The sequence below is a fragment of the Cuculus canorus genome, chromosome 21 (genome assembly GCF_017976375.1).
Source record: "Cuculus canorus isolate bCucCan1 chromosome 21, bCucCan1.pri, whole genome shotgun sequence".
Classification (NCBI taxonomy): Eukaryota; Metazoa; Chordata; class Aves; order Cuculiformes; family Cuculidae; genus Cuculus; species Cuculus canorus.
This window is the reverse complement of record NC_071421.1, coordinates 4346018-4358200: the sequence shown is the minus strand read 5'-3', so window position 1 is coordinate 4358200 and position 12183 is coordinate 4346018. Positions and strand designations below refer to the sequence as shown.

The 12183-nt window shown below is 46.4% G+C and overlaps 1 protein-coding gene across 1 annotated transcript in view; it reads right to left on the bottom strand.

The window, feature by feature from the left end:
* TMEM201 (transmembrane protein 201) overlaps nt 1-11585 on the bottom strand; it is a 29014-nt gene extending 17429 nt beyond the window's left edge. Inside the window, exons 1-6 of the mRNA XM_009562395.2 lie at nt 11426-11585; nt 4466-4586; nt 3634-3828; nt 1666-1842; nt 693-1081; nt 7-210 (exon numbers count right to left, since the gene is read on the bottom strand). Of these exons, the coding sequence (XP_009560690.2) occupies nt 7-210; nt 693-1081; nt 1666-1842; nt 3634-3828; nt 4466-4586; nt 11426-11499 (1160 nt within the window). The 5' untranslated portion in view covers nt 11500-11585. The remainder of the gene's footprint in view (nt 1-6; nt 211-692; nt 1082-1665; nt 1843-3633; nt 3829-4465; nt 4587-11425) is intronic.
* Between the last annotated feature and the right edge of the window lie 598 nt (nt 11586-12183).

Sequence of the window (12183 nt, the reverse complement as noted above, 5' to 3'; positions counted from 1 at the left end):
TCTGACCTTCGGGGCCGGTGTCTCCGATGGCCTGTTGATTTCCGCGTGGCCACTGCTGCGGTGAAGCCCACCAAACAACACAAGGATGTGGTGCCAAATTTGGCTGTGTCTAGCCAGTTCGGTGTTTCCGTCTTCAGGTACCTCTCAGCTAAATGCAGACTCATCACTACGAACCACAAGACTGAAGCAAACGCATCAATCCTCCGGAGCCTGCAATGCCAAAAAGAAACCCAACAAGACACAAGGTAAGAATTTAAATGCCAACAAAGCCCCTTGGTCCTAAGGGAGGAGAGGGAAAAATGCGGAAAAGGTGGGGAGGGTACACAGATCAAGCTGGTTTTTTGTTCTCTCTCTTATTACAGTTATAACATTTGCAGCCCTTCCCACTGTTGTGCAAGTACCTGAATCAATCAGTTCCATTCTCAGACTACAGGCCTGCACAGGGAGCTTTTCATTCACAGGAATTCAAGCTTAAACTGAATGAGCAAGGCACAGATCCAAAGCAAGCTCTGCTGTCTCCAGCCAGCCAGCTGGCAGCCCAAAGTATAACAAGGAGAACTGTGCCACCTAGTACTACATTTGCCATTGCGGCAAATGCTTATCTCCTGGCTCATAAAGTCAAGGAAGGGCAAACCACCTCCAACATTATGCAGTTTTCCTTTAAGTGAAACAGAAGAAAAGAGCACACCCACCTGATCCGCCCAGCTAAGAACATGGCCAGCAGGCAGGTGAACAGCCCAAGGACAGCGACTGCCATCTGGTGATTCTTCCCGTATGCCCATGCGGTGCTCAGGTTCTCTACCATCTGTTCTGGGAGCAGGCGGAGCAGCTCCCGCCAGCCTGCCACTGTCATGGAAGTGTCATTTTCCAAGCCTGCACACAAGGTTGTGCCAGTCCTGTTCTGAATGCACACTGGACCAGAAGAGACGGGAGCAGGGACTGCTGCGCTAAGTGAGAAGGGGTTTCCTGATCCGTACAAGGCCATCAGAACCAGGAATGCACAGCTGAGAAAGGCCAAGAACCGCAGAAATATCACCTGAGCTGGTGTGGTTATTGAAGCCGAAGAGGACGAGTATAAACTCTGCAGAGGAAGGGAGAAACACCTTGTCAGAAGCTGAATCAGCTGTAGTAAGATTTCAAAATGCTGCTTTATGAAGCATTTCCAGACTGTATGGTTTACTTCACAGATCTGCTCAAGTCCTTTAAGTCTCTGGGCTGACAAGACATGGGATGTTGTAGACTAGAGAAGAGCTACAGCAGAGCTACGAGCAGAAGCCAAAGCCAGGCACACAGTGATGCAAGGAAGCGATCATAAATCACTTCCCAACGTTCTTACTGCTTCCCCCCCGACTCTGCATTTCCTGCACTGTTCTCATAAATTGGCTTCCCTATCTCTTCCATCAGTCCACTATTCTTGTTATTCCATTAGACTCACCTTCTGGCAAACTGAACTGAATGACACTAGGAAGACAAAACCTCAGACTAGCATCAGAAGCATCTGTAGCAACTACCCTGTGCTTGTCTAAACTTCTGCCATGCACCCAAGTTCCCAGAGTTCGAGAGCCTCAAGGCCACTGCCTTCCTTTCCCAGCAGCAAACCCAGATGCAGAGGTAGCCAGCTCTTTGCGCCTGCCCCCGAGTCCCCTCAGCTGTCCCCTCACGTACCTGAGCATAGTTCTTGTCTGTCTCACGGCGCTTGAAATGGTGGCTGAGCAGCTGTGCCCGGAGCTGCCGATTCTGATGTTTTATGTAATATTCCACAGCAGCCTGACATGGACGGCACAGCTTGTAGGTCTGCTCCAGATGGTGCTTATACACCTCAATCTCCTCATCATATTTGCCCTGGTCAGAGAGGAGGAGAGAAAAACTAGGTGAGAAATGTAGGTTCCTCAACAGTTATCATGCTTGCTACTGACACACAAGCAAGGCATGCCTCCAGTCTCCGGACAACAGCTCCCTGGAACCAGGTCGGAAACTTCACATACAGCTGACCCACCCTCCATATATCAGAAGCAATAAAACAGCCCTTGGAGAACACTGCTGTGGCCCAAGATCAGGATGGTGAATTTCTGTGGCCCCATGTTGCTGTCTTTATTGAGACCTTACGAAGTCAACACAGAGAACGAGACAAATACCTAGAATTGCTCTTTCCCTCCTCACATGAGGGGGCCTGTTAACCCTTTGCAACACTGTGCTGGAGAAAGAGATAAGCTCCTTCCAAAACTCAGCCTCAGACTCTGAGGCTTTTGCTTTTTGAAGGCCCAGGTGAGATAAGCTCCACAGATCATTAATAACACTTGCAAAACCAGACAGTAAGTCAGTCCAAAGGTGTGTTTTTCAGCATCGCTACAGTGGACACATCACTTATCACAGAGGCTTCTAGAGCTCTTCCATCTCCGCCCCTGGCCTTTATGAAGATCCTTGTACTAAAAGCATACAGTTGAAAGCATGCAGCTTCCTTAGGAAAGGGAGGTAGAAAGCTGCAACACAGCCGCTTGCTGCAGCAGTTTCCTAAGCACCATCTACTGGAATCAACAAGGAATCACACAGTAGAGGCTTAGAGGACAGGCCCTCAACGCTGGGAAAGACCACTACAGTCACTGACACTCATATCTAACTGTGTTGGTTAACATGGTCCCATGTTTCTTATCTGGCACAGACCCTGCAGTTCACTGAATGCCTAAAAAGGAGCCAAAGACTGGCGTTACTTGAGCAAGTGGATAGGTCTGGCAAGAGGCAGGGTCTTGAAATTAACACTGAGAAAAGGGAATCCGTCAATTAATCTGTTCCCTAGGAGTCAACCTGATTAAACTCATTACAATTACACAAAGCAGATGGATTAGGCAACCCAGAAGATGAACTCATCCCACTGTAGCGCAGACTTAAAACACCAAGACTTGACCATGGCTGAAAGCTAAGGAGTGCAGCACTAAATTCTCTTAAGTGAAACTCTGGGGAGCCATAAAACTGTGGATAAACCCCACATCCTATCCTCCAAGCATATTAAGTAATGGCAAGGCCAAGAAGTTGCTCAGCAGGAAATCCTGCTGCTGTAACCATAAATCTCTTTGCCCTCCTAGGCACAAATGCCTAACCAGGGAGATGTGGCTGCACAGGATTCCTTTCCCACTCCACTAGTAAAAGCAGAGAAGCACAGCCAAGACCTCAGGAAAAACAAAATCTATTAAGGCTTCAAAGTGACTACTGAGCTGCTGTGCCTGCCAGATCCTGCAAGCTTGGCTGGGCCAATGGTAACTACTGGAGTTGTAAGCTGATCTTAGCAATGTGAGTGTTTGGTCTTGGGCTCAAGCTTCAACTTTCAGTGTCAAACTAGAGCAGGTAATCACATTCTGGCTTTTAAACAGGATTAGGAGAATTTGTAACATTAATCAGTAGCCTTCTCTGCACTGGAGTGCCACATTGCACTTGCAAGGACTACAGGAGCACCATTTCATAACACGCTGAGAAATTCCTCTCTCTTACTTCCTAGGCTGCAGCATGGCAGCATCTGTGAAGTCAGACAAAATATATTACTAGAGAGCAAATTAATCAGAGCAGGAATTGCAGATACATGCACAGGAGTGCCTTGGACAAACGTTCTTCTGTGATGCCAGCCCCTAACTGAACACTAACCTCCTCCCTTGGTGAGAATGAAGCCAGCTGTTTGATCTTCGTGGTTTGATGGTTGTTGCATTTCTTGCAAAGCAGAATTTGGCTGCTCACCCACTGTTGAGGTTTGGTAGGATCACAGAAAGTTGTGGCACCTGACACGACATGGTTGAGGTGTTCCATGTACTGAGCAGGGATGGGCTTGTTGTAGTCTCCATTCTGACAAACAAAAAGGGAGGTGAGAGGGGAAGAAAAACATGAGATCATAAAGTCAAAGCTACCCTCTGTTTGATAACAAGATTCCCTAAGCTTTGCCAGAAACTCTGCACTCCATGCATTCACATATGGAATAAAAGAAATAAACAAAACAAACAAAAAAAAAAGAAAAAAGACAAAATGCTTCAAATGTTCTCCCACATCCACTGTTCTGTACATCTACCACAAGCAGTTGGTGATGGGATTCTGGCTTAAGACAGGCTTTGTTATTTAAATACCCTAAATTAAGTATTCAGCTCTTTCAAATTATTAAAACCAGGGAAGAATCACTCCATATATTAAAAGAAGAGTCTTAACAGATATTGATGAAAAAGTCAAAGCCCTTTTTGCCTTTAAAGCATGGGATTTTTTTTTTTGCCATTCTATGTCAGCAGATCATACTATATGTGGATTCTTTCTTAAAATTGATCAAGCAATCAGCTGTGGAGTTCACAATGCTCAGCACAAAGCACTGGATAGTCACCTGCACTGGCCCTATATCATCTTAAATGAGAAGCAGGGTTTTCCAGCAAGCACTGTTCCCACTGTTCCACAGGGCATGCGCCTTCTCAGCCACCCCTGGAAGAATCTGTCACAGTACCTCTTGGAATCCATTGTACTGCTCACAGTTGGGGCAATCCCAGCAGTTGCGATTCCCATACGGCACTACTGTGTCCTGGTTGCAGAACCAGCAGTTCACTGTCACGTGTGTTGGCTTCGTCCTGTCAGGAAAGAAACAGGCCAGGCATCAACAACAAATTCAGCTGACGTAGAGGGGGGCAATGGCTTTCAGACAGAGAAATGCAAGAGAGGCTGGAATAACAACCCATCTTCCCATTAAATATGTTTAACAGTCTGACTCGGAGTAGGCATTTTAGCAATGAAAAGATGGACTATTAAAGTAGGAATACATTTCTGCCTGATGCTTCTATCCCTTTGTGCTAGGACATGCCAGAACTTTAATAGCAATCTTGTGAATAACCCACACCACTGTTTTTCAGAGGTATATTTTGGGGTGTAAGTCCTCCCCATAATCAGCAACATTAATACATGAGAAGGGTGCAGTAGAGCCACTGCTTAATATGCAGGACTCTGGGAAATGGAAGTTATGATCTACAAAAACTTCTTACCACGATACTCAGAAACCTAGGAAATGGGTGCATGGTTACAGTTTTATCTGCCCTGCCTGCTAGAAAATTTTTCAGTGATAAGGGAACATCAAATTATCCCAAGGTTCAGGCACAGTAAATGGCTGTTTCTTCACAGCTGTAGATACACAAGGAACCGAGGAACTGATATGTCTTCCTCAGTTTCCAAGCACTGGAAACAAAGAGACAGACCATAATGACCTGGATGCACAAGCCTCATGTTTTTTAAAACCATCCCATTAACCTTCACTACAAGAGAAAGTTGTGCGGTGGCCCCACTGCAACAGGCTGTGATGGATGTTCGAGCAAAGAATGGCAGTGACCTGGCCCACAACCTTGCCAGCTAAAGAAGGTCTGCATTTGTCTTTAAATGGTGCACTACTCAAGAGGAAGTTTCCTGGCAGGTCAAGGCACCACAGTCCAGCTGTTCAGGTTATCAGACCAGTCCCAGCCATAGCTCCAAGAGAGGGCAGCTCTGCAGGCAAGGCCCAGGCAGGGACTCGCCACAGCAGCCAACGGACCCAGCTGCCACCAGCCCTGTGTGCTGCCTAACTCATACGATCATGGAATAAATAGGATCATAGAATCAACAGGATCATGTTCAAGTTGGAAGAGACCTCAAAGCCCATCCAGTTTCAACCCCCTGCCATGGGCAGGGACATCTCCCACTGGATCAGGGCGCTCAAACACCCATCCAATGTGGCCTTGAACGCCTCCAGGGATGGGGCAGCCACCGCTCCTCTGTCCAACCTGTGCTGCTGCCTCGCCACCCTCATAAGAAGAAATGTTTTCCTAAGATCTCATCTAAATCTCCCCTCTTTCAGCTTAAAACCTTTCCCCCTCATCCTATCCCTTCACTCCCTGATCAAGAGCCCCTCCACAGCTTCCTGTAGCACCTTTCAGTGCTGGAAGCTGCTCCAAGGTCTCCATGGAGCTGCCTCTTCTCTGGGTTAAACAAGCCCCGCTCCACCAAGCGGGACAGCTTCTAAAGCAGCAGTGAAAGTCGGCGAGCAGGAAGGCTCACCCAAGGTCTGGAATGCAAGTAACAGCTGCCAAAGTGCTCACCAGTTGAGAGCAACTTCTCCCTGTGTTAGGAAATCTTCTCTGCTGCTACAATATTCTGTAGCAAAACACTTTCCCAATGCAGCAGCAATGTCATCTGGCATCCTGCAACCAAAAGGGCAGGTGGTTTTCCCCTTAGTTAAGCCGGCTTCTCTCTCAGCTATCACCATTGTAGCTGGATGACTACCATTAAGATTCTTCCCCACTCCTATTTCCACAGACCATGTTTTAAAACTTGGTTGATAAAATATCAAACCCTCAAGTGATGCTCTGTTTAAGTACTAATGACAAGGATAAGCTTGAAATGAAGCACCAGAAAGAAGCCTAAAAAGCCAGAGTGCACAGAGGATTCCCTGCCAGATGCTGAAAGAAAATGGCTGGAGCTACTAGGATGACAGATTCTCATCTCAAAATAGATGCATACGCCCACAGCCCTCTTAAAATGAGTGTTCATCGCTTGACTCTCTTCACTGCCAAGGAGGCTCAAACATTAAGCGATCCGAGTTAAAAATATCACCACCAAAACTGACAGGCAAAAAATAGAGTTTAAAGCAGACAGAAATCTAAGTTGCTAGTCCAAACTATCCATGAGATGCCCAACAGCCAAGCAAACCACACACCAGAACAGCCACGTGAAGGATGGACAGCAACACCTGGTAATGTTTCTATCACAGGTGTAAAAGCTATAAAAACCATAATGTACAGGCTTCAGCGCGTTGACAACCGGAATACAAATCCCACTGCACTGTAAGCAGCAGCTTAACTTGGATAGCAGGCACAATGTGAGCTCCATCCTCTGATGCAGGTTACTGCTGCATCCTCTGGCACTCATGGAAATAAAAACACGCCACAATTCAGTCTTGATGTACCACAAATCTCCAAATTCTATATCACAAAGAAGTAGGTAGAAGCACTAATTTCAAGGATAACACAGAAATGCAAAACACAGGCCAAAGAAAACAGTAAAGCAAGCATGCTATAAAGCAAAAAAGAACCAATGCCCAACCCTATCTGAAAACCTGCTAATATAAGAGATCAAATCCTTCATACACTTGAGACTCTTCCACCTTTCTTCAAACAGGATTCCATCTCTCACTCCTCGGGCTGAGGAAATGCTACCAATCGTTAAATAGCAGCCCTTCATCCCCACAAGGCATGCAAAAGAAAATGCTAAGTCCTGGACTATTTAGGATAAGAAACGATAATCCTTCCTGTTGTGATCCTATAATCTGTTGCCATAGAAATACGTGCAAAATCTCACACAAGTGCCCAACCTGCTGGATGCAAAACCAAGAAGACATAAAAAAGGTAAGGTGCTAACTATCTAATTATGCAGGACTTCAAAAGCAAAAACAAATGCAGCATTTGCAAAGACTATCAAATACAGATTTAATGACTTTGGAACTTTATGTATCTTGACTGAATTCAGACAGCAGCTGAACATCATAAGCTAAAGCACACACAGCTTCCGAAGTCAGACACTCTTAGGAGGAGACACACAATGCAAAACAAAGCATTTACCATGCCCTTATTCCCTTGCAAAAGATCAGGCAAAACATTCCTCAGGAGTTTATAATCTAACACTGCATTAGCGTGAATTAGCTTCACTGGACAAAGAAGCACCCTGCAAAATAAAACCTGAGCAGCAAAAAGTGATAGAATTATTTACAGTATAGAGATATTCCAGTGACTTGCTGTGCTAACTCAGTGTGTAGCCTGCACACTCAAACAAGACAGAAAAAACTCCCAGATTTGGACAAACTGTTTTGCAGGGAGGAGGCCTTTGCTTGAGACAACACTGGGGGGACATAGTCAGAGTCAACTCAATTCTGAGCTCAGGACCCAGATATCTGATACTGCTCAGACAACGAGACAAAACATTCCTTTGTGAGAGGCTATCAGACTCCTTGATTTTGCTAACAAGCCTTCTGTCCTGTATGCAGTGCTTGCAAAAATCAGACTGACAAACACGGCTTAGCAACTGTTTCTGTCTAAGAAGGAACTTACGGTCCTTTCAACCCCCAACACTCTTTCTATTAATACATAAATTTCAGTTCATAGTGAAGTCCACACTTTAAGTATAAGTGTCCCTGATAAGTGCCAGTCAAATCAGTCAACTGGATTTCTAAATATTTTATTTACATCTCTTCCCCTTCTCCTGTACTGCTAGGTCAGAAGATGAAGGTGCTTGGTTTTCCATGTTCTTAAAAGAGGCTATAGGTGGATGCGCAGTTCTTCGCTGGGTTACCCTCATCCTCTGCTAAGGATTAAAACAAAAAACAACTCTCCATTACAAGCATTTAAAGCAACATTCTTCATTCTGGCACAACTGCATTACAAAGCAATTATACCAACAGCTATGTGAACAAATATGAAGGAAGAAACACACTAGGAATTGTTTTGCACAGATCAGATGTTCTTATCAAAACCGATCTGACATAACCGAGCTGCCAAAGCTCCAAAGTATAGAGTAAACCCATGGCACAATCCGGTCAGCGTGTTTGAGTTCACAGGGGCTCACTGAATCCAGCACTGCGTTCAGGAAAGATCCCATATGGCAGCTCACAGCCTGCATCCATTACCTGTCAATAAATGGGTCTGCTAGCCCAGACCCAATGCTAAACCTCCTTCACCAGTGAGAAAAACACATCACAGCTGTTTAGATTCCAGCAGGCGACCTATATAATAAACACATTTGCTCTGAACGAGCAGCTGTAGACAGGGTTGAAGACTCAGCCACAGAGGTGAATTTCTCACACAGTGTCATAGGTTATAACGCAGCCTATCCTCTCCCAAAAGCCAGGCTTGGTGTCCTCTTAACAAGGAAAAAGGCCATGGAGACAGACTCGCAGTCATAACCACCTCTGCTGTCCCCAGAAAGGCTGTCTTTAGCGAAACTGCAGCTTTATCAACTTCTAGTAATCTGGAGAGCACTGGCCACGAGGACCCTCCAGAAAAGGTGCCTCTTTTTGCTACTCAGTACCTGTGAAAGGCTTCTCAACTCAACAAACCCGCCGTAGAGCACTTCCTGAGTTCCTACCAGCCTCTTTTAGAGCGAGCGATGGCTTGTCTTGACTTTACCTCAGAGAGCAGCCTCTGCCATTACTGACCTGAAGAGTCCCTAGAGAGATCCTCACAGAATATTCTACGTCGGCACTGACAATGTGTCAGTAGCTACAATCAGGAGGGAGAGAAAATGAATGAAATGTGGCTACAGCTGCTCGTCTGAACTCAGCAACCAGACCTCCAACAGTATGTAACAAGCAAGCAACCAAGCTGGGATCTCAAAGAAAGACCACAAAACATATCAGAATTTTCCTACCTGGCCCAAACTCATAAGGTTTAAGGAGTTCCTGTGCATATCTAGACATCAAATCTTTTCTCTCTCTGATACAGAAAGCACAGTCTTAGATGCTAGCGCAGTTACAGTAGTGTAACTCCTCATATCGACAGTTATTCCAGAGCTACTTTCCACAAAGTTATTCTGAAATATTTTATTTTCCTTTCTATAATGTGTGACAAAGGTGTCTTAACAAGTATGTAAGAGCACTCTCACTGAGCGTGGAGTGAAGCAGGGCTGTATTGTAACATTAACACCAAAAGCAAAGGCAGTACCCTGTCTGTGTTTGGATTACTCCCTTGTAAAGCTGTCCTCCTCAATTCATTTAACTCAGGCAAATTAAGAAATTAGATATCAGAATAGTGTTGAAAAACACAAATCTGTAGCCCCAAAGAATCATCCAGTTCACCTCCTGAAAATATTTACAGCTCACCAGCAGTTTTCAAGGACTCAAGAAGAAATGCTTTCCATTCCAGGAACCTTTCAATGAACTTCAACAAAACAAATCCAATCTCTTCCCTCAAAATACGTGTTAGCCTCAACGGGGTCAAAGAAATGCTGCACGCTTCACTAGGGATTGCTTTAGGCCACTAGTATCTCTTAGCTGCCCTAAATATGCCACAGAAATGCCAAATCTTATATACGAGCTGATATACTACTATTTATACAGTTATATAAACAGCAAATTGTTAGAGCAGACCTTAAGTACTTTATTGTGGATGTAGAAACACGCTTCTATTTCAAAGCATAAACTTGAAGTGAACCTGAACACCCTTGGGAGTGCCTTTTTCTCCAACAGAAGCACTCAAGGGATGAACAACCTGCTAATGTCTAAAGTGCCTCCGATTCCATACATCCCCACGTTCCTTTCAAGCCATTCTAGATGAAAGCCTGTCAAATGAAACTTTACAGATTTCATAAAATGAGTATCCCAACTTCCCACGCGATGCTTTTCAAACCTCACCTTCAATCGGTCTGTTTAAATTTGTTGTCAGGTCAGAAACATTTGGTGCAATAGTGAAGCAAATGACCAAAGAATTCTGGTCCCTAATTAATAACTCTGACTTCCATGTAATCTTCCCAAGTTTTGGCACTGCACTGACAGTTCTGGTATTCCTACAGCACGCTCCCACTGTTCCCCTGCAACCATGCTTTCTCCTCCCAACAACCAAGATAAGAAGGAAAACGTTCATTTTCTCTGTCTCAAACACACCAGAAACAAAGGAGGGAAAAGCAGGGGAACTAAAGGGAAAGAAGGGGGGGAACAGAAGGGAAAGAGGGGGATAAAAAGGGAGGGGGAAGACAAGGGAAAAGAGAGAAAAGGGGGGGAAGTGAAGGGAAAAGAGGGGAAAAAAAAGGGGGACGAGGAAGACAATCAGGGGAAAAGGGAAAAGGGGGAACCAAAGGGAAAGAAGGAAAAGGGGGGGAAGCAAGAGGGAAAAGGGGGGCGAACCGAGGGGAAAGAGGGAAAAGGGGGGGAACCAAAGGGTAAAAGCAAATGGGGGGTAAGCCAAGGGGAAAGAGGAAAAAAAATCAGGGGAAGAGGAAAAAAATCAGGGGAAGAGGAAAAAAAATCAGGGGAAGAGGAAAAAAAATCAGGGGAAGAGGAAAAAAAATCAGGGGAAGAGGAAAAAAAATCAGGGGAAGAGGGGAACCAAAATGAAAGAAGGAAAGGGGGGGAACAAGAGGAAAGAAGGAAAGGGGGGGGAACAAGAGGAAAGAAGGAAAGGGGGGGGGAACAAGAGGAAAGAAGGAAAGCGGGGGAACCAAGGGGAGAGGAAAACGGGGGGGGGGGAAACGAAGGGCAAAGAGGGGGCAAATTAAGGGAAGGGGGGGAACCCCAGGGGAAAACGGAAAAGAAGAACGGGAGAAGGGGGAGGGTGCAGGGGGAAGGAGGAAAAGGAGGAGGACGGGTAGGGAACTGAGGGAAAATGGCGGGGAGAAAGAAGGGAAAGGGGGGAAAGCCACACACAAAGAGCCGATGGATGCCGGGATCCCCTCCCCACGGTACCTCCGCACCAGGCGGTAGAGCAGCAGCCCCGCGGCGGCACAGACGGTGGCTCCCAGCCCCGCCGCTCCCTCCATGCCTTTCCCCAGGTCCGTCCGGGCCCTGCTCGGCTTTGTAGGCGTGCGGGGCTCCCCCCGGTCCCCGCCCCGCCGCGGGGGAGGCGGCCCTGAGTCACGGCGCGGCGTGAAAGGACGGAGTCGTGCGGCCCTGACTCAGCGCGGGGGCGGGAGAGCGGCCCGAGGGCAGCGGCGCCGCGTGAGGGGGGACGGCGCCAGGCGTGACCCGGTACCCCCCGTATGGGCGCCAGAGCGAGCGGGCAGATGGCACCGGCTGCCATGCTGGGAACAACGTGCCGCTTTGCTTTTTCCCCCCCTTAAATTTTCCACGCCAGGACCAACACATACCCTTTTTTGCTCTAAATTCTCCATGCTGCGGCCAACACACTTCTTGACCCTTTTTGCCCCAAATTTTACATCGCGCTTCTTGACCATTTCCCCCCTAAATTTTCCATACTAAGGCCAACACACTTCCTTATCCCTTTTCCCCTGAATTTTCCATGCTGGTGCCAATGCGCTTCTTGACCCTTTTCCCCCTACATTTTCCACGCCAGGACCAACACATCTCTTGACCATTTCCCCCCTAAATTTTTCACACTGGGACCAACACATTTCTTTACCTTTTCCCCCTTAAATTTTCCACACTGGGACCAAAATGTTTCTTTACCTTTTCCCCCTTAAATTTTCCACACTGGGACCAAAATG